The 24,475-nt window shown below is 37.9% G+C and overlaps 1 protein-coding gene across 2 annotated transcripts in view; it reads left to right on the plus strand.

The window, feature by feature from the left end:
• The window catches only part of ECD (ecdysoneless cell cycle regulator), a 29,030-nt gene extending 5,923 nt beyond the window's left edge, over positions 1 to 23,107 (plus strand). For both annotated transcript variants that reach the window (XM_080822549.1, XM_080822548.1), the window contains exons 4-14: positions 1,333 to 1,420; positions 1,537 to 1,715; positions 3,399 to 3,591; positions 4,149 to 4,277; positions 6,064 to 6,192; positions 8,394 to 8,479; positions 16,863 to 16,969; positions 17,105 to 17,285; positions 18,835 to 18,902; positions 20,484 to 20,698; positions 22,820 to 23,107. In XM_080822549.1, coding sequence (XP_080678675.1) covers positions 1,333 to 1,420; positions 1,537 to 1,715; positions 3,399 to 3,591; positions 4,149 to 4,277; positions 6,064 to 6,192; positions 8,394 to 8,479; positions 16,863 to 16,969; positions 17,105 to 17,285; positions 18,835 to 18,902; positions 20,484 to 20,698; positions 22,820 to 23,050 — 1,606 coding nt within the window. In that variant the 3' untranslated portion in view covers positions 23,051 to 23,107. The remainder of the gene's footprint in view (positions 1 to 1,332; positions 1,421 to 1,536; positions 1,716 to 3,398; positions 3,592 to 4,148; positions 4,278 to 6,063; positions 6,193 to 8,393; positions 8,480 to 16,862; positions 16,970 to 17,104; positions 17,286 to 18,834; positions 18,903 to 20,483; positions 20,699 to 22,819) is intronic.
• Positions 23,108 to 24,475: the final 1,368 nt, after the last annotated feature.

The following is a 24,475-nucleotide window of genomic DNA, read 5'->3' on the forward strand; positions in this document are numbered from 1 at the left end:
GGGGGAGAGAGAGAGAAAGAGAGAAGCAGACGCTCCACTGAGCAGGGATCCTGATGCAGGGCTCGATTCCAGGCCCTGGGATCATGACCTGAGCTGCAGGCAGACACTTAACCAACCGAGCCACCGAGGCAACCTGACTGCTAACATTTAAAGCTCTTCACAAAATGATATAATTGTGCTTTTTTTTTTTTTTTAAGATTTTTTTATTTTAGAAGGGGGGGGAGAGAGAGAATCTCAAGCAGACTCTGTGCTTAGCAGACTCTGGGAGCCCAACCCAGGAGCCCGACTCAGTTTCACAGCCCTGAGATCACTACCTGAGCCAAAACCAAGAGGTAGGCACTTAACTGTGCCACCCAAGCGCCCCATAACTGTGCATGTCTAGTCTTGTTTTTTACTAATTGTCATTCTCCAAATACTCACCTTAAATAGCCACCTCCATGATTTTGCTTATACTATTCCCCCTCCCAAGAACATCTCTCCTTTCTCCTTATAGCCACCCATTAAAAGGGAACAAACCTAGAACAGTATATAAACTATGCTACCTTTTGTGTGACAAGAGGAGAAAATAGGAATTTATATTCCTGTTAGCTAAATTATGCATAAGGAATCTCTAGAAGGATAAAGAAGAAATAACAGTGGTTGGAGGGTAAGAAAGGGGCATATAAGGACACAAGTAGGAAGGATACTTTTTCATTGTGTAACTTTTTATGTATTTTTTGAAGTCTTACCTATTCAAAAATTTAAATTTAGGGGCGTCTGGGTGGTTCAGTTCATTAAGCAACCAGCTCTTGATTTTGGCTCAGGTCATGAACTCAGAATCCTGGGATCGAGCCCCACTGGGCTCTGTGCTCAGTGGGGGAACTTGCTTCAGGATTCTCTTTCCCTCTGCCCCTCCACTTGCTCACATGCTCGTGCTTTCTCTCTCTAAAGTAAATAAATAGATCATTAAAAAATTAAAATCTTTTTAAATTTAAAAAAGTGATAAAAATGAGGCAAAACAAAAGTATCTCTCAAGGTGCAGGTAACTTCCATAAATGCTTTCCTAATCTTGGCGCTCGGTGATTTTTTAATATTTTTCAGATTTTTGTCTGGTATTATTTATGTACTTACTTTTTCTCCTTATCATCTCCTCCAAATCCTCCTTCAATTTTAGAATCTCCTTCAGTACTTCCTTCAGTGTCTTATGTATTATTTGCTTTATTGTAATAACCTACACATTGCATGTACTCAGGTATTTACTAAAATGAAAGAAAAAATATTAGAATAAATGTGTTTTGATTAGTTGCATATATATGCTTTTTGAATGCATAATTGGAATTTCTTTTGCATTAGGATTGAAGACAATGATGGTGAATTCTTGTTAATAGAAGCTGCTGACTTTCTCCCTAAATGGTTGGATCCTGATAATAGTGCCAATAGGGTAAGTATACCCAAATTTGGAAAATTTACAGAGATGAAATCTTGTTGTAACATTTTCCTCATGTACCTAGAGTTTATCAGTGCCCAGAATGAAAATTAAAATGTCTCATTTTGCAGGTGTTTTTCTCCCATGGAGAATTGTGCATTATTCCTGCTCCAAGGAAACCTGGAGCAGTGCCCTGGTTACCCACCACACCCCCAACAGTCCCACAAGCATTGAATATAATCTCAACACACCCAGAAGAAATTTTGGCTTCAGAATCTATACGAGCTGCTGTGAATAGGCGCATCAGAGGGTAAGGAAAATATTTTCATTGTTAATAAAGGAGTCTTTTGATTTAGTGCAGCTCAAGTCTTTCATTGCATGTAGAATTTCTTTCAGCTAGTTCATTTTCATTTTGTCTTCGTCCTTCATGAAAGTGGCCAACAGATTAAACTTATGTTCTGGGGCACCCAGGTGACTTAGTCGGTTAAACATCTGCCCCTGGCTTAGGTCATGATCTCAGGGTCCTGGGATTGAGCTGCATGTAGGGCTCCCTGCTCAGTGGAGAACCTGCTTCTCCCTCTCCCTATGCCTCTCCCCCTGCTTGTGCTCGCTCTCTCTTGCTCGCTGTCTGTCAAATAAATAAATAAATAAAAGCCTTAAAAAAAAATAGATACACTTGCATGTTTTAAAATTAAGGAATAGGGGCACCTAGGTGGCTCAGTGGGTTAAAGCCTCTGCCTTCAGCTCAGGTCATGATCCCAGGGTCCTGGGATCGAGCCCCGCATCGGGTGCTCTGCTCAGCAGGGAGCCTGCTTCCCTTCTTCTTTCTGCCTGCCTCTCTGTCTGCTTGTGATCTCTGTCTGTCAAATAAATAAATAAAATCTTAAAAAAAATAAAATAAAATTAAGGAATAGATACATCTTTTAATTCTCATTCATAGGTGTTAATATTCTACTCCCAATATTTTTGCATTTATTTACTTAGATACTATACTAAGTATTATCTGTATCCATAGATAAAAATTTTGAGACCAATAGGAATGAAAACCTAAGGGAGCACAATGTACTCTGTGGTTCTAGGGCAGTGAATGGCATTCTTTGACCTATGTGGAACACTTCAGGCTCTATTCACAAGATAGCCTTTACCTAATAACATATTAGTTTGGCCTTTCATATTTGAGTACCTATTCAATGTTTAGCACCATTCAAGTTTTAACAATATAAAATCTCTTTTAACTTTGCTCAGTATACTTTGTACCATTGTTTTAGAAGAATAAACTCTGATTTTATCCTTGTTCCAAAGAATAGTAGGGTTTTTGTTTTGTCTTTATTGAACTACCTTTTTTTTTCTTAAGAATTTTGTTATTTATTGTAGACAGAGAGACAGACAGCATGGAGTGGGGGGCGTAGAAGGAGAGGGAGGACCAGACTACCCGATGATAAGGAGCCCCATGTGGGGCTAAATCTCAGGACCCTAGGATCATGACCTGAGCCAAAAGCAGATGCTTAACCCAGTGAGCCACCCAGGTGCCCCTATTGAACTACCGTAATTCCTTTTCATTATTTTCCATTTTTTCCTACTTTTTCTCTTTCTCTCTCTTCTTTTCAGCAGTTTTTAGTGTATATGGTAGCTTTAACTTCACCTTCCTTGTCATTGTACCTCTTAACTCTTGATGAACTAAGACAATATAAGAGGAAGTAAATGGTAGAAGAATTCTAGATGTTTACACATCATAAAATAAAAATGATTATGGGGCACCTGGGTGCCTCGGTCGTTGGGCATATGCCTTTGGCTCAGGTTGTGATCCCAGGATCCAGGGTTCGAGCCCTACATTGGGCTCCCTGCTCACCGGGAAGCCTGCTTCTCTCCTCTCTCTCCCTTCTCTCTTCTCTGGCTTGTGTTCCCTCTCTCGCTGTCTCTCTGTCAAATAAATTAATAAAATCTCTTAATAAATAAATAAATAAAAATAAAAATGATATGTTGCCTGTCACAGATACCCAGAAAAAATTCAAGCCTCTCTTCATCGCGCACACTGCTTCCTTCCAGCTGGCATTGTAGCAGTGTTAAAGCAGCGCCCCAGATTGGTGGCTGCAGGAGTCCAGGCATTTTACCTACGGGACCCCATTGACCTGAGAGCCTGTCGTGTTTTCAAGACTTTCTTGCCTGAGACACGAATAATGACATCGGTAAGATAGCTCTCTTGGTCATTAAGTTTCTATCACTGGAAAGAGAGTTAAACATCATTCTAATTATGCAGTAGAAAAAATTGGAAATAATTCTATTTCCTCATGGCAAGTTAATATACTTTTTTTCTTTTTTCTTTTCTCCCATCCATGGGGGAAGATTTCAAGAGACTTCATTTCCTATTTTATATCTAAATGTTTCTTAGATAGTTTCTGACCATATTTTTCCTATTTTCTTTTCTTCTTAAGAATAAGACATTTCATTTCTTCCAGAGACTTGAGAATTATTCTTGATCTTCTACCCACCCAAATTTCCATATAATGTAACTAATGAAAAGAATTCCATTAGTGATTACTAAAAAGTAGACAGTGAGGTTGGTTTTGTGGCATGTGAACTATATCTCAATAAAGCTGTTAATAAAAAATGTTGGCAGTGAATAGGTTAGATCTTCTTTGCATTTCATATGAATACAAGCTCATAAATAAAATTATGAACTGTGAAATGATAGTCAAATTTTTACTTTCAGGAAGACTCATGTATTTTGTGTTCCAATGTCCAGGTGACTTTCACTAAATGTCTGTATGCACAGTTGGTACAACAAAGGTTTGTGCCAGACCGGCGGAGTGGATACAAGATGCCTCCTCCATCTCATCCCCAGTATCGAGCCCATGAATTGGGCATGAAGTTGGTAATGAACTATAAAATTTTATATTCTTCCTTTAGGTAAAAGGGCTCTTAATGGAGTAGTGGTACAGCAAAGGAAGTCTAGAAATATACCTTATTTTTGTGAGAATGTTGTAAAATATGACATCTTAAACAAGACAGAAAAATGGGGTATTCAGTTAATGATAATAGAACAGCTGTGAAGCTGTCTGAAAAATTAAAAGTTGATTCCTTCACACCTATCCCAAAATAAATTCCAGGTGGACCAAATACATAGAAGAGAACATTAAAACCATAAAATCTGAAAGAAAACACAGGAGAATTTTTTGATAATCTGAATAGGAAAGACATTTTTAAGCATGACTTAAAACTTGAAGCTATTAAAAATTAAAAAACTGATAAATTTGATTATTAAAGATTAAACATTTCTGGGGCACCTGGGTGTCTCAGTCAGTTAAGCATCCAACTATGATTTTAGCTCAGGTCATGATCTCTCAGGGTTGCTTAAAATTCTCTCTCTTCCTCCCTCTCTCCTACTCCTCCCCCTCCTTAAAAAAAAAAAAAAAATTAAGCATTTCTATGTGGGAAAGAAAAACCCCATAACTAAAGTCAAAAGATAGTAAACCTGAAGAAGATAAAATTACAAAGAGCTAATTTCTTTAATATATAGAGAGTTCCTATAAGTCAATATGAAAAAAATACTAATTAATAAAAAATGTTCAGAAACTAAACAGAGTCCACAGGAAATACAAATGATTTTTAATCTAAACGTAAAAAAAAGTTAGCCCTTGTTCATAATAAAAGTAATGCAACTTAAAGCTATAAAACTGTTTTCTACCATTTGGCAAATATCAGAAAGTTTGATAATACATATTGGATTGATGAAAATATATATAGAAGGAGATACTCTCAAACATCATTGATGGGAGTGTGAGTTGATTCAGTCTCTTATAAAAATTTGTGAATATCCATCAGTATATAAATGCACAAACCCTTCTGCTCAGCATTTTAACTTCTAGATATTTATCCTCTGTATATTTTAAATGTGTACAGAGATGTAGGAGGGTACTCATGACAGCATTATTTGTAGTAGTAAAGATTGGAAACCACCTTAATGCCTATTGGTAGGGGAATAGTTAAATTATGGTCTGCCTATGCAGTGAAATGGTTAACTTTGTATGATCATATAAAATGATCTCCAAGGCATATAACTTAGTGAAAAAGCAAGGTTTAGAACAGTGTATATTGCCATTTAATGACCAAAGGGATGCTGTAGGATATACAGACACAGACCACATATCTGCTTGAATGCATACATTACTTCTGAAAAGATATACAAGAAATTGGTAATGGTAGTTTTCTCTAGAGTGATCAGGAAATCTCCCTGTCTGACTTATTTTGCCATGCTCATTCATTATAATTTTTAGTCTAAGGACAATTAAAATGAAGTGATTCCCTTCCTTCCCTTTCCATGTTTAAGGCCTTGCTGAACTCATTTGTAATTTCTTTTAGACAAGAAACCTTTTAAATGCCTTTTTTTTAAGCAAACAAGAGAGTTTAAATTTCTGGTTTTGTAATCAGCAAGAAAAGAAATCTCTTTGAGGAGGACAAGAATGTTTGTATTATTTGCTTTCCCTTTATAATTTTTAGTAATCTATAGATATTGAAAAACTTGGAAATAGTCAGATTTTTCATAAAATTCAAAGTGTTATGAATGTCCATATGCCCATATGTCCAGTCACCTAGATCTTAAGTGTGGCTGAATGGAAAGAAAGTAACTTAATAATGAAAATTCTGTCTATTCCATCTAGGCTCATGGATTTGAGATCTTATGCTCCAAATTTAGCCCACATTTTTCTGACTCCAAGAAATCCTTCATGACTCCCTCACCACTCTGGGCTGGCTTCCTTGAAAGTCTGAAAAAGAATGATTACTTTAAGGTAGGACTTGCAAAGCATTTGTAAAATTGTACAATCCAGGGAAAATCAAGCTGGTGCATTAGAGTCCTGTGGTCCATATTTAATGTGTAACATGATTATAGAAGTGAGAGTTAAAAAGGACCATTCTAATTCAGTGTTAATGAGGGGGTGGCTATGAACTGTTTTCAGTATTTTAGAAAAATTACTAACATTTATATAGAATGCTGAAAGCTGTTTGTATCAGAACAACAACTTTGGCAAATCATATGAAGACACCAAACAGAAAAATGAACAAAGATATAGATTTTAAAAATTACGAAAAGAGGGGCGCCTGGGTGGCTCAGTGGGTTAAGCCTCTGCCTTCGGCTCAGGTCATGATCTCAGGGTCCTGGGATCGAGACCAACATCAGGCTCTCTGCTCAGTGAGGAGCCTTCTTCCCCTCTCTCTCTGCCTTCTTCTCTGCCTACTTGTGATCTCTCTGGCAAATAAATAAATAAAATCTTGAAAAAAAATTATGAAAAGACAACTAGCAGATTTTTCTTAAAATATTCACTCTCACAAGTAGTAAGGCTATACATCTGAACACAATAATACTTTTTCACATATGTGACAAAGGATCTGTATGATATTTAGTGCTATTGAAGGTGTAGTGAAGTTAATACTCCTATTCATTGCCATAACGTGGCAAATTGATAGAACTTTAACTGGAATTCAAGTTGCTAATGTGTTCCAGGAGCTATAGAAAGGTTCAAAGGTTCAAACTCAGAACCTTTAATTTGAATGATGTATTTTAAGGAAACATCCAAGAAGTAGAAAAATAAGAATATAATGATACAGGAACAGACATTTCTTCAAAGAAGACAGGCCAGTGGCCAACAGATATATGAAAAGATGCTCAACGTTACTAATCTTCAGAGAAATGCAAATCAAAATCACAATGACATAACACCTCACATCTCTCAGAATGGCTAAAATCTAAAACATAAGAAACAACAAGTGTTAAAAAAAAAAAAAAAGAAACAACAAGTGTTGATGAGGATGTGGAGAGAAAGGAACCCTTGTGCACTATTGGTGGGAATTCAAACTGGTGCAGCCACTATGGAAAACAGTGTGGATATTTCTCAAAAAATTAAAAATTGAATTATATGGTCCAGTAATTCCACTACTGGTTATTTACCCAAGAAAATGAAAACCCTAATTCAAAGGGATATGTGCATTCCTATGTTTATTGCAGCACTATTTAAAGCCAAGATTATTTATAGCCAAGGGAAGCAACCCAGGTGTCCCATCAAGAGTTGGATAGGTAAAGAAGATGTGTCATATATATGTGTGTGTGTATATATATATATATATATATATATATATATGAATGAATGACTCAGCCATAAAAAATGAAATCTTGCCATTTACAACAACATAGATGGATCTAGAGGGTAAAATGCTAAGTGAAAAAAGTCAGAGAAAGACAAATACCATATAATTTCACTCATGTGGAATTCAACGAACAAACCAAATGAACAAAGGAAAAAGGCAAAAAATGGACTCTTAACTATAGAGAGCAAACTGATGGTTACCAGAGGGGAGGTGGGGAGATAGGTGAAATAGGTGACAGGGAATTAAGAGTACACTTACTGTGATGAGCACTGAATAATGTACGGAATTGTTGAATCATTCTATTGTATCCCTGAAGGTAATAGAACACTGTAGGTTATCTGTATTGGAATTAAAATTTTTTAAAACATGGTGATACAAAGACTGTAGCAATATGGAAAGGTGCTTATGATATTGTAGTCTATTTTTGAAAGAATATAAAATACTAAGTATGCATGCCAAAATAAACATACATGTGGAAAGCAGAAGTGGTAGTTAAAGTGGGATTATGCTATTTTGGCGTCTATTTGTACTTTGTTTTATAAATTAATTACTAATCAATTATTTCTTAATAACTAATTAAATATTAGAAAATGGTAGAAAATCTTCCAAATTGGAAAGAGGTCCTTAATGGTGAAAAGAATTAGGAACTGCTACATATAGCCAAGTGCCCTTATTTAGAGAAACTAGAGCCCAAAAAGGTGTATTAGTGACAAAACAGAGATTGGACTCAAGCCTCATGATTCCTGAACAATGTTTCACACACTGCCTCCCTGAAAATTGCTGGTGAGCAAATTATTTTAATGATAGCATGTAAATAATGTTCTGATAGTCCTTTTTTTTTTTTAAGGGACTGGTAGAAGGTTCTGCTGAGTACCAGACAAGGCTAGAAATGGCAAAGAACTACTTCCAACTCTCAGTAAACCGATCAGAAAGGTGAGTTCATCACTACATAACCATGGCAGCAGAGTGGTGACCTGCTGGAAGTTAAGGAGTTCCTCACTCTTGAGATAGTTGCAGAAGTTGGAGTTGCCGCATTTAAAGAGTTAATGGCAGGATCATGATTGCTGATGGGGCTGAATTGGGGGAGAGGAGATTTTGCTACAGATCACTGGGTCTGGCACCTGTCGTCGTCGTCGTCGTCGTCGTCGTCATCTAATGGCTAACGTTTATTGGTAATTATAATGTATAGGCCACTTGAATTTGTTATATCTCTCTTATAGTCCTATGAAATAAGTATGATTATTGTTCCCTGTTTACAGCAGAGAAGCTGAAGCCAAGAGAGATTAAGTAGTTTGCCAAAGGTCACAGAGCTAATAAGTGACAGATATAGGATTTGAACTCAGGCAGTCTGATAATGAGCATATGCTTAATTCCTATAGGAGCCCTTGGCTGTGTCTGGCTACTTTTAGGTAGGTCTGAACCACAGGATAAAGCACATATTCCTCTTTCAAATCAAATCTCATTCTGACCTGCCATGCATTTCCTGGGGGAAGAAAGAAATGAGCACAAGGTTGGGAGGAAGTGGCACCCCTCTTTAAAATTTAATAAAACTGAGGTCTCATAATGGTGGCACAACATAGCTAACTAACCCCCTGCCAACTGTAATTATATACTTTGGTGAGACTATAAGAAACAGTTATTTGAAGACACAATAGAACAACAAAATAAGGCAAAAATTGAAGGAAATAGGACCCTTAAAAGAAGATCACAGTAGATGGCGGTCCACATTATCTGAGTTGTCCCCTGAGGTCACTTCCTAGTCAGTGCAGCACCAGGGAAAAAATAGAGCTCTAGCAGAAAACCTCAGTCTTATTGAGCTCAGGAATCAAAGGTCAGAATTTGAGTATGGGAAAAACTTCAGTTTGTGTGTGCAGAATTGAATTTGAGATACTCGAAGCTGTTAAATAACATGAGAGAATACCTTTGTATATATTATGGTTAAAAGGTCCCAAGTTGTGTGTGTTTTTCATTTTGTTTTTGTACTTTTTTTTTTCCAAGTAAACCTTACTGGTCTTGAACTCTAGTCATTTTGCTTGCGTCACAAACATCACTTATTTGTGTAATAGAATGTTCTTTGAGGACTGGTGAACCAAAGTCGATGCTGAGAGAACTCTAACCTCAGTTGTTTTGAGATAATAATGACTTTACAGCGGTCCTTACTCTCAGAACTGTCTGCCTGTGCCTTTGCACTCCCATCAGTTTTATGGCAATAATTGGTGGTAAGAGGATTCCTTCTCAGGGTATCATTTCAGAAAACTTGGGAAAGGAGACTAAGAGGTGGCCCTCATGGTTAGGAGAATCTCCCCTAGATGATTCCCATCTGCCTCAAAGGGCCACTCTGCTTGTGGAGAAGTGTTACCTTACAGATAGATGGGTTAAAGAGATGTCAAGAAATTAAGAGAGACTCGTGTAGGAGAGTTAGGGCTCCTGGCACAAAACAAGATAGATTGGTAGTTGGGTAGTCCTTTTAAAACAATGAAGTTCGTAGGGCGCCTGGGTGGCTTGGTTGGTTAAGTGTCTACCTTCCTTGCAGGTCATGATTTCAGGGTCCTGGGGTCAAGCCCCATGTCGGGCTCCCTGCTTGGTGGGGACCTGCTTCTCCCTCTCCCCCAGAGCTCATGCTCTCTCTCTTAATTTGCTTGCTCTCTCTAATAAAGTCTTAAAGTAAGTTCATTGTTGTTACAAAATAACATTCACTCATTATAGCAAATACAGAAAGATGTAGTAAGGAAAAATTCATACCAGAAATTCAACTACTATTATCATTTTGCTCTACTGCCTTCCATGATTTTCCCCCCATATTCATCTAGTTATTTTTAAAACATTTTTATACTATACAAAAATTTTGTATCCTGTCTGTAATTTTTACTTATTATTATCTTTTTCCCATGATGTTAAAAAGTCTTTATAAGCATAATTGTTAAGGAGCTGCATAGCATTTCAGTAAATAGATATAATTTACCACATTTTTACTACTGGAGAAAGAATTTAAGTAGCTTATATGTCCAACATTTTATTTTATTTTAAGATTTTATTTATTTGACAGAGAGCACAAGCAGAGGGAGCAGCAGGCAGAGGGAGAAGGAGAAGCAGGCTTCCCGCTAAGCTCGATTCCAGGACCCTGGGATCATGACCCGAGCTGAAGGCAGATTCTTTTTTTTTTTTTTTTAAGATTTATTTATTCATTTATTTGACAGACCGAGATCACAAGTAGGCAGAGAGGCAGGCAGAGACAGGAGGAAGCAGGCTCCCCGCTGAGCAGAGAGCCCAATGCAGGGCTCGATCCCAGGATGCCTGGGATCATGACCTGAGCCGAAAGCAGAGGCTTTAACCCACTGAGCCACCCAGGTGCCCCCCGAAGGCAGATTCTTAACCAGCTGAGCCACCCAGGTGCTCCTACATGTCCAGAATTTTAGAGTGTTGCAAAAGAGACTCCCATTCCCAAACCAGGATAACTTCTGAACAGTTTAAAACCAAACTCACATCTCCCTCCAGACCTGTTTTTGAATTCCCAGTGTATTTGGTTTTTTTTTTTTAAATACCTGGATTAATTCACAGCACTCACCATAGCTGTGAATTGTGTAAGACTGATGATTCACAGTCTTATTTGTACCCCTGAAACAAATAATACATTATATGTTAATAAAAATAATAATAATATAAAATGGTTGTTTTAATTGACTAAAAAAAAGAAAACATATGCAATTAAAATTGTGATGATGTGATTTCTTAAAAAAAAAAAAAAACCTGGATTAGTATCACAGACTGTTTCCCACTCTCTTTTTAAAGTACTACTGTCCTGGGGCGCCTGGGTGGCTCAGTGGTTGGGCCTCTGCCTTTGGCTCGGGTCGTGATCTCAGAGTCCTGGGATCGAGCCCCGTGTCGGGCTCTCTGCTCGGCAGGGAGCCTGCTTCCCTTCCTCTCTCTCTGCCTGCCTCTCTGCCTGCTTGTGATCTCTGTCTGTCAAATAAATAAATAAAATCTTTAAAAAAAAAAAAAAATTAAAGTGCTACTGTCCTCCTTATCACCTAAACTTCCTGGCTCTCCTTGGATCCAGTCTCTTGATCCTTTTTATTACTATCTTGTGTCTTGCATTTTTCTTTTTTACTCTAATTACTTGTTTTTTGTTTTTTTTTTCTCTCACTTATTTCTTACTCTGGCAATACCTAAATTTGTTTTCCAACTGCTAACAACTCTTCACTTCCAATGCAACCATTAGACCCAAGAGAATCTGCTTGAAATATGCTTCAATCATCTTCAATCACTCTCCTAAAAATTATTAGAGATTGAAATAGTGAAAAACTGAAAAATGTATTAGTGTCCATCAATAATGGATAAATGAATTGCATTATATTTATATGATGGATTACTATCCATTAGTTAACCAGAGATTAGCTAAATGTACATAAGTCTAATCCAGGATTTCTCAGCCTTGGCACTGTTGACATTTTGTACCAGATAATTCTTTGTTGTGGGGGACTGCTCTGTGTATTATATGTTGTTTAGCAGCATCCCTGGCTTCTACCCAATAAATGCCAATAGCACTCTACCCCACCCCCAGTTGTGACAACCAAAAATACGGCCAGACATTATCAGATGTCCTCTGCGGGCAAAACTGTCCCCAGTTGAAAACCACTGATCTAAATAAATAGATTTTGAAAACATGTTGATTGAAAAAAGCAAGTTGTAAATATGTAGAGTATGGATGCTATACATATAAAAATGTTTAGGACATAAAATGTCATGTATTATTTTTTTTAATTTTTTAATTTTTTTATAAACATATAATGTATTATTAGCCCCAGGGGTACAGGTCTGTGAATCGCCAGGTTTACACACTTCACAGCACTCACCATAGCACATACCCTCCCCAATGTCCATAACCCCACCACTCTCTCTCTCCCCCCAGCCCCCCTCAGTTTTGTGACATTAAGAGTCTCTTATGGTTTGTCTCCCTCCTGATCCCATCTTGTTTCATTTATTCTTTTCCTACCCCGCTAACCCCCCACATTGCATCTCCACTTCCTCTTACCAGGGAGATCATATGATAGTTGTCTTTCTCCGATTGAATGTCATGTATTATTAACAGATACACCTATATTCATTTGTTCAGCAAATATTTACTAAGTATCTCCTATGTGCCAGGCCCAATTCCAGGTACTGGGAATAAAACAAATGAACCCAAAGTGTCCCTGTCCTTATGGAGCTTACATGCTAGTGTAGGAGAAAGACAGTAAACCACTATATGATCTTAGACGGTGGTAAGTGCTTTGAATAGAAAACAGCGTATGAGAGAGAGGTATAGGCACGGATCCTGATGCAGGGCTCAGTTCCATGAACCTGAGATCATGATCTGAGCGAAGACCAAGAGTCAGTGCACCCAACTGAGATACCCAGGCACCCCTAGACTGCTATTCTGAATAAGTTGGTCAAGGAGGCCTTTCCAAGGAGGTTCTGTTTGAGAAGAGATATAAATGAAGTGAGGGAATGAGGCATATGGGTATCTGGGGGGAATAAAATTCCAGGGAAAGAGAACAAACAACAAATATAACAAATACATGCGCGTGTGCACACGCACACACATGCTCAGTGGACCAGAAGGATTATTTGTGAGAGCAGTCACCTCTGGGTAATAATGAAATGGGCTGGAACTGATAGTGTTGATCATCAAAGGAAAAATATTAGCTTTATCTATAAATTTTTAAAGTATGGGCATATGTTACATGCTTAATTTTTTGTGTTAAGGCTAATCAATCATACCTTTAGACTAGAAGTAAGTATAGCAATATTAATTCTAGGTGGTAGGATGTGGACATTTGTTGTATCATCTTTTTTTCTGCTGTATCTTTTAGACTTGTCTGTATTATTTAAATCTCTTAAAACAAAAATTAAAAATAAAAAAGAAGCCATCAGTGATCACCCACTGCTTATTTCATTGAGTCCAAACTTAGCCATTTCAGGCTCACTGTGCTCTCATCCCTGTCCATCTGTTCAGCTTCGTCTTCGATGCTTTTGCCAGACTGAACACCATTTGCTTTGTGAACATGTTCCTCACTTCTTTGCCTTTATACAAATGCTCATTTTCTCCTTTGCCTGAAATTCCTCTACCCTATCTTACTTGTCAGAATCTACCCCATTCTGGATGCCTGGGTGGCTCAGTTGGTTAAGTGTCTGTTTTGGGCTCAGGTCATGATCCCAGGTCCTGGGATCATGTCACATCCCTGTCACATTGGGCTCCTTGCTCAGTGGGAGTCTGCGTCTCCCTCTCTACCTCTGCCCCTCCCTCTGCTCATGGACTTGCTGTTTCTCAAAATAAATAAATAAAGTCTCAAGAAAATATCTTCCCCATTTTTTAAAAAAAGCTTTATTTTGGAGAGAGAAAGAGAGCCTGTGTGAGCAGGGAAGGGGGCAGAGGGAGAGAGAGAATCTCAAGTAGACTCCCTGCTAAGTACGGGCTCAATCTCAGGACCCTGAGATCATGACCTCAGCTGAAATCAAGAATTGGACACTTATCCAACTGACCCAGGCCTCCCACCCCATTCTTTAAGGCCTAACTCAACTACTTCCATTGTCTTTATCATTTCTTTTTAACTTTTCTGTAGTTACTGTAATTAATTACCTTCTCCTGTGATTCTTCATAGCATTTGGTCCAACTCTTGATTTCAGCTCAGGTCATGATCTCAGGGTCATGAGATTGAGCCCTGCACACAGCAGGTGGTCCGCTTGAGATTCTCTCTCTCCCCCTTTTCCTCTGCCCCTCTCCCTGCTTACATTCTCTCTCTTCTCTTTCTCTCTAAGATAAATATGATTTTATACTGTGTAATTTATTACGGTTACTTGTGTATTTCTTTTTCTCTCCTAGTAATATTTGCATAATATGTAGTAGGGATAATTTCCTGTCACCTACTTGATTTAGCAAGGTATGCAAATCTTTATTTAAATGAATGTAAGTCCATTCCATAACTTGATTTGCTCCATTCTAAATAGATCAGACCGGTTTCCATCAGTTACATTGCCATCATAAAATAACATGCTTGGGATGCCTGGGTGGCTCAGTTGGTTAAGCATCTGCCTTTGGCTCAGGTCATGACCTAGGGGTCCTGGGATTGAGTCCCGTGTCAGGGTCCCTGCTCAGCAGGGAGTCTGCCTCTCTCTCTGCCTGCCGCTCCCCCTGCTTGTGCTTTCTCTCTCTCTCTGGCAAATAAATATTTTAAAAAATAATAATAAAATAAAATAACATACTCATCGTACAGATAATATCTCTGTGTGTATTTCTTCATCAGTTTATTGTAGGAGGATCATAAGTTAGTATCTGAACACTTGATTTCAAGACTTTGCTCTAACTCAGTGACCTTTCAGACGTTATAGAACTTCACTGAGCTCTGGTTTTCTCATCTGTAACCAGGATTATTACCTCATAATAGTAATTAGAGAACTGAATAAGAAACTGTATTTAAAGGGCTAGCCTAGGGGCACCTGGGTGGCTCAGTCGTTTCAGTGTCTGCCTTTGGCTCAGGTCATGATCCCAGGGTCCTGGAACCAAGCCCTCCATCGGGCTCCCTGCTCAGGACGAGCCTGCTTCTCCCTCTCCCCCTACCTACTGCTCCTCCCGGCTGTGCTGTTTCTCTTTCTGTCAAGTAAATCAATAAAAATCTTTAAAAAATAAAATAAAATAAAGTGCTAACCTAGCATTTCATACATGCAATATTAATTTTAGTTCATACTTTCTTCTGGGGTTTCTTTTCCTCGTATGTATGCTATCTATAAATTGAAAGAGCTGTACTGTCAGCAACTTCATAATTGTCTTCCATGCTTTCTGCTGCAGAACCAAAGGCAAAGCTGAAATGGATATACCTCTGAGCTTCCAAACTCCCATTTCAGTCAAGCAGTTTTTCTTTCTCAGCTTTACTGAAAAATAATTTGAGGAACAGAATTGTAAGATATTTAAAGAGTACATCATGGTGATTTGATATTTGCACATGTGAAGAGATCTAGTTAATTGGCAGTTCCATCACCTCACATATTTATCTTTTTGGTGGCACAATTTGAACATTAAAGTTCTACTCTCTGAGCAGATTTCATTTATATGATACAGTGTTAGAGTCACCATGTTTTACATTAGATCCTTAGACGGTATTCAGAAACTCTGTACCCTTTTACCAGCCCCTCCTTATTTCCCTCACTTCCTAATCCCTGGCATTCTCTTTTCTACAGTCTGTTTCTATGAGCTTTACTTTTTTTTTTTTTTTTTTTTGACATCCCACATATGTGTGATACCATGCGGTGTTTGTCATTCTCTGGTTTATTCCATTAGCATATTGGAATCCTTTCTCATATATATTTCTTCTTTATCCTTCTTTCTCACATATATTTCTCTGAATAATACATTTGTATATATTATATGTATTTGTAATATAATTGTATTGATTATTATTATATTAATTATGTACATCTCCTTTATCCAGTCATCCACTGGCGGGCCCTTAGGTGGTTTCCATGTCTTTAGCTATTGTGAGTAATGTTGCGGAGAAGGGAGTTGCAGGCATCTCTTCAATATCCTGTTTTCTTTTCCTTTATATATATATATGCACCCAGAAGTAGAATTGCTGGGTCAGATGGTAGTTCTGTTTTTAATTTTTTGAGGAATTTCCATACTGTTTTTTCATACTGGTTGCACCCATTTTTCCCACCAGTGCACAAGGGTTCCCTTTTCTCCATATCCTTACCAACTGTCTTGTCTTTTCGGTAATAGCCATTCTGACTGGTGTGAGGTGGTATCTCATGGTGATTTTGATCTGCATTTTCCTGATGAAGAGTGATGTTGAGCAACTTTTCATGTGCCTATTGGCCATTTGTACATCTTGTATTGAGGTCCTCTGCCCATTTTTAAATCAGATTGTTTTTAACTGATGAATCATTGAACACTACATCAGAAACTAATGATGTAGTATATGTTGGCTAATTGAATATAAATTTTAAAAAGTAAATCACATTTTTTGTTTACTATCGAGTTCTTTATCTGTTTTGGATATTAACCCTTTATCAGATGTACGATTTTGCAAATATTTTCTCGCCTTTAGTAGATTGCCTTTTCAGTTTGTTGATAGTTTCCTTTGCTGTACAAAACAGTTTTTCTTTGAACTCTTTTATACTTTAGAGTTCCTGGTAAAATTTTAAGAAAAAGGGGGTCTATAAAACAATTGTTTAAACACGAATTAGACTAGATTATTCCTCCCAGCATTAAAATACTATTTTTTGTGATTATTTTTCTGAGCTGTCTTATAAAAATAGCCCCATGTCTTTTATTTTTTTATAGTTCTCTTGCTATGAGCCCAGGTGAAGAAATCTTAACCTTATTACAGACCATACCATTTGATATGGAAGAGCTTAAGAAGGAAGAAGCTAATCTTCCCCCAGAAGATGGTAAGTGGTGGACCAGGATAGAGCAGAAGGGTTAGGAAAAATGAAAATATTCCACTAAGTCTCACAAGGCCCTCTTCTGAGAGTACCTGCCATGTTCAGTGTGGTATGGCAATGTCATGTTTTCTTCTTTTTCAGATGACCAGTGGTTAGAGCTCTCACCAGATCAGCTGGACCAGCTGCTGCAGGAAGCTGCTGGCAAAAAAGATGCAGAGCCAGTTTCCAAGGAGGAAGAGAATTATGACTTAAGTCAAGTCTCAAAAAGCATGAAAGCTTTCATTTCCAAAGTCTCAACCCACAAAGGAGCAGAGCTGCCTCGGTAATCTGTGTTAGAGTATAAATATCTAAGTAGCTGGAATGCAGATGTTGAAGTCATCTAGTCATTGCCATTTCCACTGTTGTTTTTCTTTTCAGTAAATGATTTGTACTGCTGTGTTTCCCTCTTTTACTGCCTAGTACCATGATAATTTATCTGGAGTTGTATTTCTAACAGCCTGATTCTTTGCAATTCTTAAAGTGAGTCAGAGAGACTACTCAACAGATCTACAAATGTCCATCCCGGAGCTGTGCAAGGAAATTTTGTATTTTATTCTTTAAACTTTTACTCAGAACCTTATGGACCCTTAACATCTAGCTCTCAGCAAACCCATACTTCCAATCAGTCTGCCACCCAACAAGCCGATGGGAAGCTTCACATTCAAAAGAGGGGGATAAAAGAGTTTATCAGAGGAAGAAATAATAACAGAAGAAATGGGAAGTTACATTTGGCACGTAAGAGGAAAATAAGGCAGTTGGAACTGCCAGTTGTACAGCAAATATATCTTTATTCATGTTGATGCTCTTGAGCCTCATGAGAAGATTAAAGTTTATGTTCAGTATTCTCTTTTAAAGAAAGCAGAGATAAGGAGTGCCTGGGTGGCTCAATCATTAAGTGTCTGCCTTTGGCTCAAGTCATGATCCCACGGTCCTGGGATTGAGCCCGGCATCAGGCTCCCTGCTCCGCGGGAAGCCTGCTTCTCCCTCTCCCACTCCCCCTGCTTGTGTTCCCTCTCACTGTGTCTCTCTCTGTCAAATAAATAAATACAATCTTTAAAAAAAAATAAGAAAGAAAGAAAGCAGAGATAAGGGGGTGTGGAGGTGCCTGGGTGGCTCACTCAGCTAAGCCTCTGACTCTTTATCTCAGCTCAGGTCTTGATTTCAGGATTATGAGTTCGAGCCCCAAGTTGGGCTCCACCCTGAGCATAGAGCTAGCTTAAAAAAAAAAAAAAGAAAGAAAGAAAGCAGAGTTAAGAGAAAGTATGTTCTTACTTTTAAAAGTTTAGTTCATAAAGAAATAGACTTTTTTAAAAAAATTAACTCAGAGATGTGATTTCTTCTGCTAATGCTATATATATATATATCTCCATCCATCTTGTGGGAGGTGCAGGGTGGGTAGGTCTCTAAATCAGCATAAGCTAAATGTGCATAAACAAAGTGAAATTTTTACTTTTTTTTTTTTAAGATTTTATTTATTTTTGCAAGAGAGGGGCAGATCGTGAGCACAAGAGGTGAGGAAGAGGCAGAGGGAGAAGGAGACTCCCGGCTGATCATGGAGCCAGACGCGGGACCTGATCCCAGGACTCTGGGATCATGACCTAAGCCAAAGGCAGATGCTTAACCCACTGAGCCACCCAGGCACCCTTTACTCTTATTTCATCAGTCTTTCCCATTTCTTTTGCCCTGCAAGGCCATTTAAACTACAGTTTTTCTTGCTGCACTTCTTTTGAGATCATATCTCTAGTAGTTTTGCTAAGAATGGCACTGCTTTAAAAAAATAGTTCCGGAGAGTTGTGTTCAAGATAAATGGTCTTTCTCCTTTAATCTTACAGAGAACCTTCTGAGGCTCCAATCACTTTTGATACAGACTCTTTTCTTAATTATTTTGACAAGATTTTAGGTAAGTTACAGTGTGATGTTTATTTTCATTTTGAAACTGTAAGTAGCATGGCTGTTGCTTAGAGTACTAGAGCATTGGGTCTCTTGGAAATCAAAAGTATTTGCTTTCTCTTGATTATTTTGAATTGCCTTCAACCATGAACTTCTGTGCAGTTGAATGATTTTGTAGAGGATGCTTAGCTCAGTGCCTAACATAGTAGCTGCTCATTGAATATTTGTTGAATGAATGAATGCTGTGTGGCTAGAGATGGTTTTACCTTGGCTTCCATGTTACACTGTTTTTTCTCTTTTAGACTTACGGTACTTACCACTAATAATACAAAGACAAATAGCCCAATTTTAAAAATCAACAAAGGATATAAGCAGGCAATGCCTTGAGGAAGAAATATAGACAAATATATATTTGAAAATACTTAAAACTGTTTCTAGTAAGTAAATTCACAATACAAAGTAAGAACTTATATTTTTGCCTATCATATTGCCAAAGATTTAAAATATTGACAATACCCAGTTTTCTCAAAGGGTTGAAGAAATGGGTACTATCAAACTGTGAGTGTGGAAGTGTAAGATGTCTTTCACAGGGTAGTTTGGAACTCTAGAAAGTTTATAACCTTTGACTTAGTTATTTCACTTCCAGGAATTTTCTCTATGAAAAAGACACATAGGGATGCCTGGGTGGCTCAGTTGGTTAAGCGGCTGCCTTCGGCTCAGGTCATGATCCCAGCATCCTGGGATCGAGTCCCACATCGGGCTCCTTGCTTGGCGGGGAGCTGCTTCTCTCTCTGTCTCTGCCTGCCACTCTGTCTGCCTGTGCTCGCTCTTGCGCTCTCTCTCTCTCTGACAAATAAATAAATAAAATCTTTAAAAAAAAAAAGATTGATCCAATGGACAAATATATTTAAAAAAAAAAAAGAAAAAGACACATATGTGCTAAAATGGTGATTATAGCATGGTAGTAGAAAAAAGTAGAACATCTTAAATATCCATGAAGAAGGAAATGGTTAAATAAATTATAGTACAACCGTATTATGAAATATTATGCAATCTTAAGAAAGAATGAGGTCCATCTATATGTTTTCACAAAGAAGGACTTGCATGACATAAAAATAAGTGGAAAAGCAAACATGGTTCAATGGGTGTGTGTGTGTGTGTATACATATATATACAACCTTGTGTTTTTATACATACGTACAGAACTGCATAAAGGCCTAGGTACCCACCAAACTATTAAAAGATGCTTAACTCTGGGAAGAGAGTGAGAAGCGAGACAATAACAACTCCATATGGCTTGAATATTTATATCAAAATATATTCATGTATTATGTAGCTTTTAAGTTTTTTAAGTAAAAAATTTTTAGTAATCAAATTCATAATAAAAAAATAAACCTATATTTTTCAGCTCAGCCTGTGTACTTTTCTGCAAATATCTGCCCACAGTACCATTTTCAAGAAGAGAGTTTTATGAAGTAATTTATCTCTGTATATTGGTCCTTTTCTGCAGATAATATTTAACTCTTCGAGAGGTATAATCACTGAAGAAAAATATTACCATGTGGCTCTTTCTGTGTTGGGGTCTGTGTAGGGCCAAGTTCTCATGAATCAGACTCCGATGATCTGGATGAGGAAGACTTTGAATGTTTAGACAGTGATGATGACTTGGATCTTAAAACACGGGAGACAGAGGAGGATGCATCTGTGAAAGGAACTCTTAATAATCTCAAGTCATACATGGCCCAGATGGACCAGGAATTGGCACATACCAGTATCGGCAAAAGTTTCACCACCCAGAAGCAAATGGTACGTGAGTGTTTAACCTCTTCCCCTATCTGAATATCTTAGTATTATGAAGGAGAGCTAAAACTATATTTTATCTTAGTTTTTTTTAAATTTTTATCCTCTTATTGGTGATGAATTTGATTTTTTAATTTGAAATAAATAAGAATACAAGATTGCTAATGTTTCCCTAATAGGCTGAAGGATTATTAACTTTTTTCTCCTAAATATAAGCTTATTATAATCCTATGTTATCCATTATGATTTAAAAAAAAACTCATGCGAAGTGGTCAGACTGGTTTGTGGTAACATTCTACTACTAACAGCTTACACAGACTTTAAAAACAGAAAGGAGGGTGCCTGGGTGGCTCAGTGGGTTAAGCCTCTGCCTTCGGCTTAGGTCATGATCTCAGGGTCCTAGGATCGAGCCCCACATCGGGCTCTCTGCTCAGCAGGGAGCCTGCTTCCCTCTCTTTCTCTCTGCCTGCCTCTCTGCCTACTTGTGATCTCTGTCAAATAAGTAAGTAAAATCTTTAAAATAAATAAAAATAAAAATAAAAACAGAAAGGATTTTAAATAAATCCAAATTAATTTCAAGTCTTAATAGTGTTTTTCTATGTTTTCTTAATTTAGGACCAATTTAAGAATTCACCTTCCACTCATTTTTTTAATCCTAGTTTTTATACCAGCAGTGTCTAACCTGGACCTAAGAGACATTATGAAAGAGAGTGGACCCTGGAGTCTTGGGGATTAGGGTTTGAAGTCCAGCTCAGCTATCCACTGTGAATATATATCCATTAACCAGTAATCCTTAAATTGTAGAATTAATGTGAGAACTAAATAAGCCAACAGTGAAATCCATACTAAGGCCCTTGATGAATGTTATTCACCTTGCTTTCATCATCTAAACCACATTTAAACTATAATCACTTCAAATATTGCCCAAACCTAATAGAAACCAAGAAACAATATCTTAGATTTATCTAAAGCAGTGTTTCTAAAATATTAATATGTATATGAGCCATCTAAAGATCTAAGTAAAATTGAAGTAAAAAAAATTAAAGTGTAGTAAATAAAATGTAGATTTGGGTTTAAGTTGGTCTGGGGGAAGCCTGAGATCTTATATGTCTAACAGGCATGTAATCAGCATACTGCTGATTCCTGGGCTGCACTTTGAATGGCAAAGATACTAAGGCCTATAAATCAAGCTACAGTCTTTCACATTCTTTCCCCAACCTGTGAAACCACAGAGGTTCAAGTAACAATTCAAATTCTTGGTGGTTTGAGTCCACAGAGCCTCGGGTTTTTACTTGAAGTTTTTTCATTGGGGAGAAAAAATTAGTTTCTTTCATTTAGAGAAAAAATTAGATTCTCTTCTATTTATTTATTTTTTATTTTATTTTTTTAAAGATTTATTTATTTATTTGAAAGAGAGAGAAATAGCACGAGAAGGGGAGGGTCAGCAGGAGATGCAGACTCCCCGCTGCTCAGGGAGCCTGATGCAAGACTTGATCTCAGGACTCCAGGATCATGACCTGAGCTGAAGGCAGTTGCTCAACCAGCTGAGCCACCCAGGCATCCCAGATTCTTTTCTTTTCCTTTAAATGTTCATATTTGCCTATCTCTTTTAAAACTCTTAGGCAAGGGGCGCCTGGGTGGCTCAGTGGGTTAAAGCCTCTGCCTTCAGCTCAGGTCATGATCCCCCCATCCTGGGATCGACCCCCACATCAGGCTCTCTGCTCAGCAGGGAGCCTGCTTCCCCCTCTCTCTCGCTCCGTCTGCCTCTCTGCCTACTTGTGATCTTCTGTCTGTCCAAAACAAAACAAAACAAAACAAAACTCTTAGGCAAGCTATGTCTCCTTAGCCTTGGTTATCTCCCTTGGGCTATTTGAAAACAGGGAAGAAATCCAATTTATAGAAACTTTTCCTAGAAAGAAGTGTGTTAAAAATCTTTGGAACAAAATTCTAATATGTGTGTTAAATTGTGAAGTTTATTAGACCTCATTTTTATTTTCTATTATTAAGGATAAGAAATTTCCTTTTTAATTTAGAATTCAGTTTTACATTGTTGCTTAGTTTTTACTGTAACTACCATCTAATCTAACGGCCTATTATCCCATGATTTTGTTTTCTTTCCAAAATAAGGAACCTCTTTCCCAGACTACCAGTAATAATTCAGATGAGGAAGATTCTGGTGCAGGAGGATCTGTCATGACACCAGTGGATGTAGACCTGAACCTGGTTTCAAATATACTGGAATCCTATAGTTCCCAAGCTGGACTGGCAGGACCTGCATCGAACCTTTTACAAAGCATGGGCATACAGCTGCCTGATAACACTGATCACAGGCCCACAAGTAAGCCAGTGCAAGATTAGCCAGCACACCTAGCCTCTCTTTTTTTCTTCTTAAATAAATATTGAGTCTCAACTGTGCTCATGTCTAGTTTAGATGACTCATTTAGTTAAAATGTTTCTTTAATACAAGTTTCACAGGCTAACTTCTCTGTGAACCCCAAATGTTGTCCACTCTGCATAAGTCTTTGTGATCTCAGCTGAGGTACATACAAGGTTTTGAAGTCACTAGAGGAAAAATCAAGCCCCTGGACAGCCCGAGAGATTTACACAGTCTGTGTTTAGAACATCAAGTTTATCTTTATTGAGGACTAAAGGAAGAGAAAGGAGGGTGATAGGCAAAAATGGGAAATGATTGAGTTGCTTTTTTATTCCAGTTACCAGAAATGACCTTGAGTCAGGTTCACTCCAGTGATAAATACATTTGTTCTAATATTTTACCTGTTTGTACTCTCCTGCTTCATGGACTGAGTGGCCCTTTTTATCCTTAGCACCTTCATCACTCATTGCCACATGAATATTGTCCAGCCAGATAGGCCCTGTACCAAAGTTCCTTTTATTTATCTGCCATTTTCAGTTCCCCAAGCCTGCCCTCTTTTGCCTCAACTTTCAGATATCCTTGGAGTTCTAAGAAGCAAAGCCCTCTTTCCACTCACTGCCAGGAAACAAAGTTCAATGTCGCAGCTCTTCTATTAGCCTCTCTCATCTTTTCTTTTCCAAAACAACACATTAATCCAAAAGCAAACAGTTACTCCATGGTAAGTTTGAGAAACTCATAACCAGGAATCCTGCACACTCCCCTTTCTATCAGTATTTTCAGATTGGGGATGTGTACACATGTGCTCACAAACACACCCACAGAGAGACAGAAAAGATTGGGAGATGGTAATACACATGGACCCTGAACTGTTTTCTTCTAACTGCAAGATATGAAGAAATCTCAGGACCTCTCTTTCGAGAGTGCTTTTCCCTTCTACATGCTGGTTCAGTTCAGGTCAGGGCAAGCTGCCAACCTAACAGGACAATCAAGTCCCAGCACATACTATCCCTCAACATTTCCTGATGAAGGTACTTTGAGTTCCCCAAAGCACTGATGATTTGCCGGCAATGGCAAAAGCAGTGACCTTTTGGGATCAAAGAGAAATTCAGCACTTCATCTTATCTATTTCTAGAGTCTCTTTTGCTTAGTCCTATAGACTTTAATGTATGAATAATCTTAGGATCTCTGGCACTTTTGTCTTTTATCACAAACTAGTGCCTGAAATCGTCCGAAGATATAAATCTTTCCCACCCAGTCCTGTTTTCAAACAGACCTAATATTTCTTCTGCCCATCACTTCAGTTGTTCCACACTTGGAACCTGGACTTCAGTGTTTATCATACAAATAGATTCCTTTTATCCCTCCTCACCCCCTGCCCCAGATTCTCACTTTCTACTATTTCCTCACCT

The sequence above is a fragment of the Martes martes genome (genome assembly GCF_963455335.1).
Source record: "Martes martes genome assembly, chromosome: 14".
NCBI classification, from domain to species: domain Eukaryota; kingdom Metazoa; phylum Chordata; class Mammalia; order Carnivora; family Mustelidae; genus Martes; species Martes martes.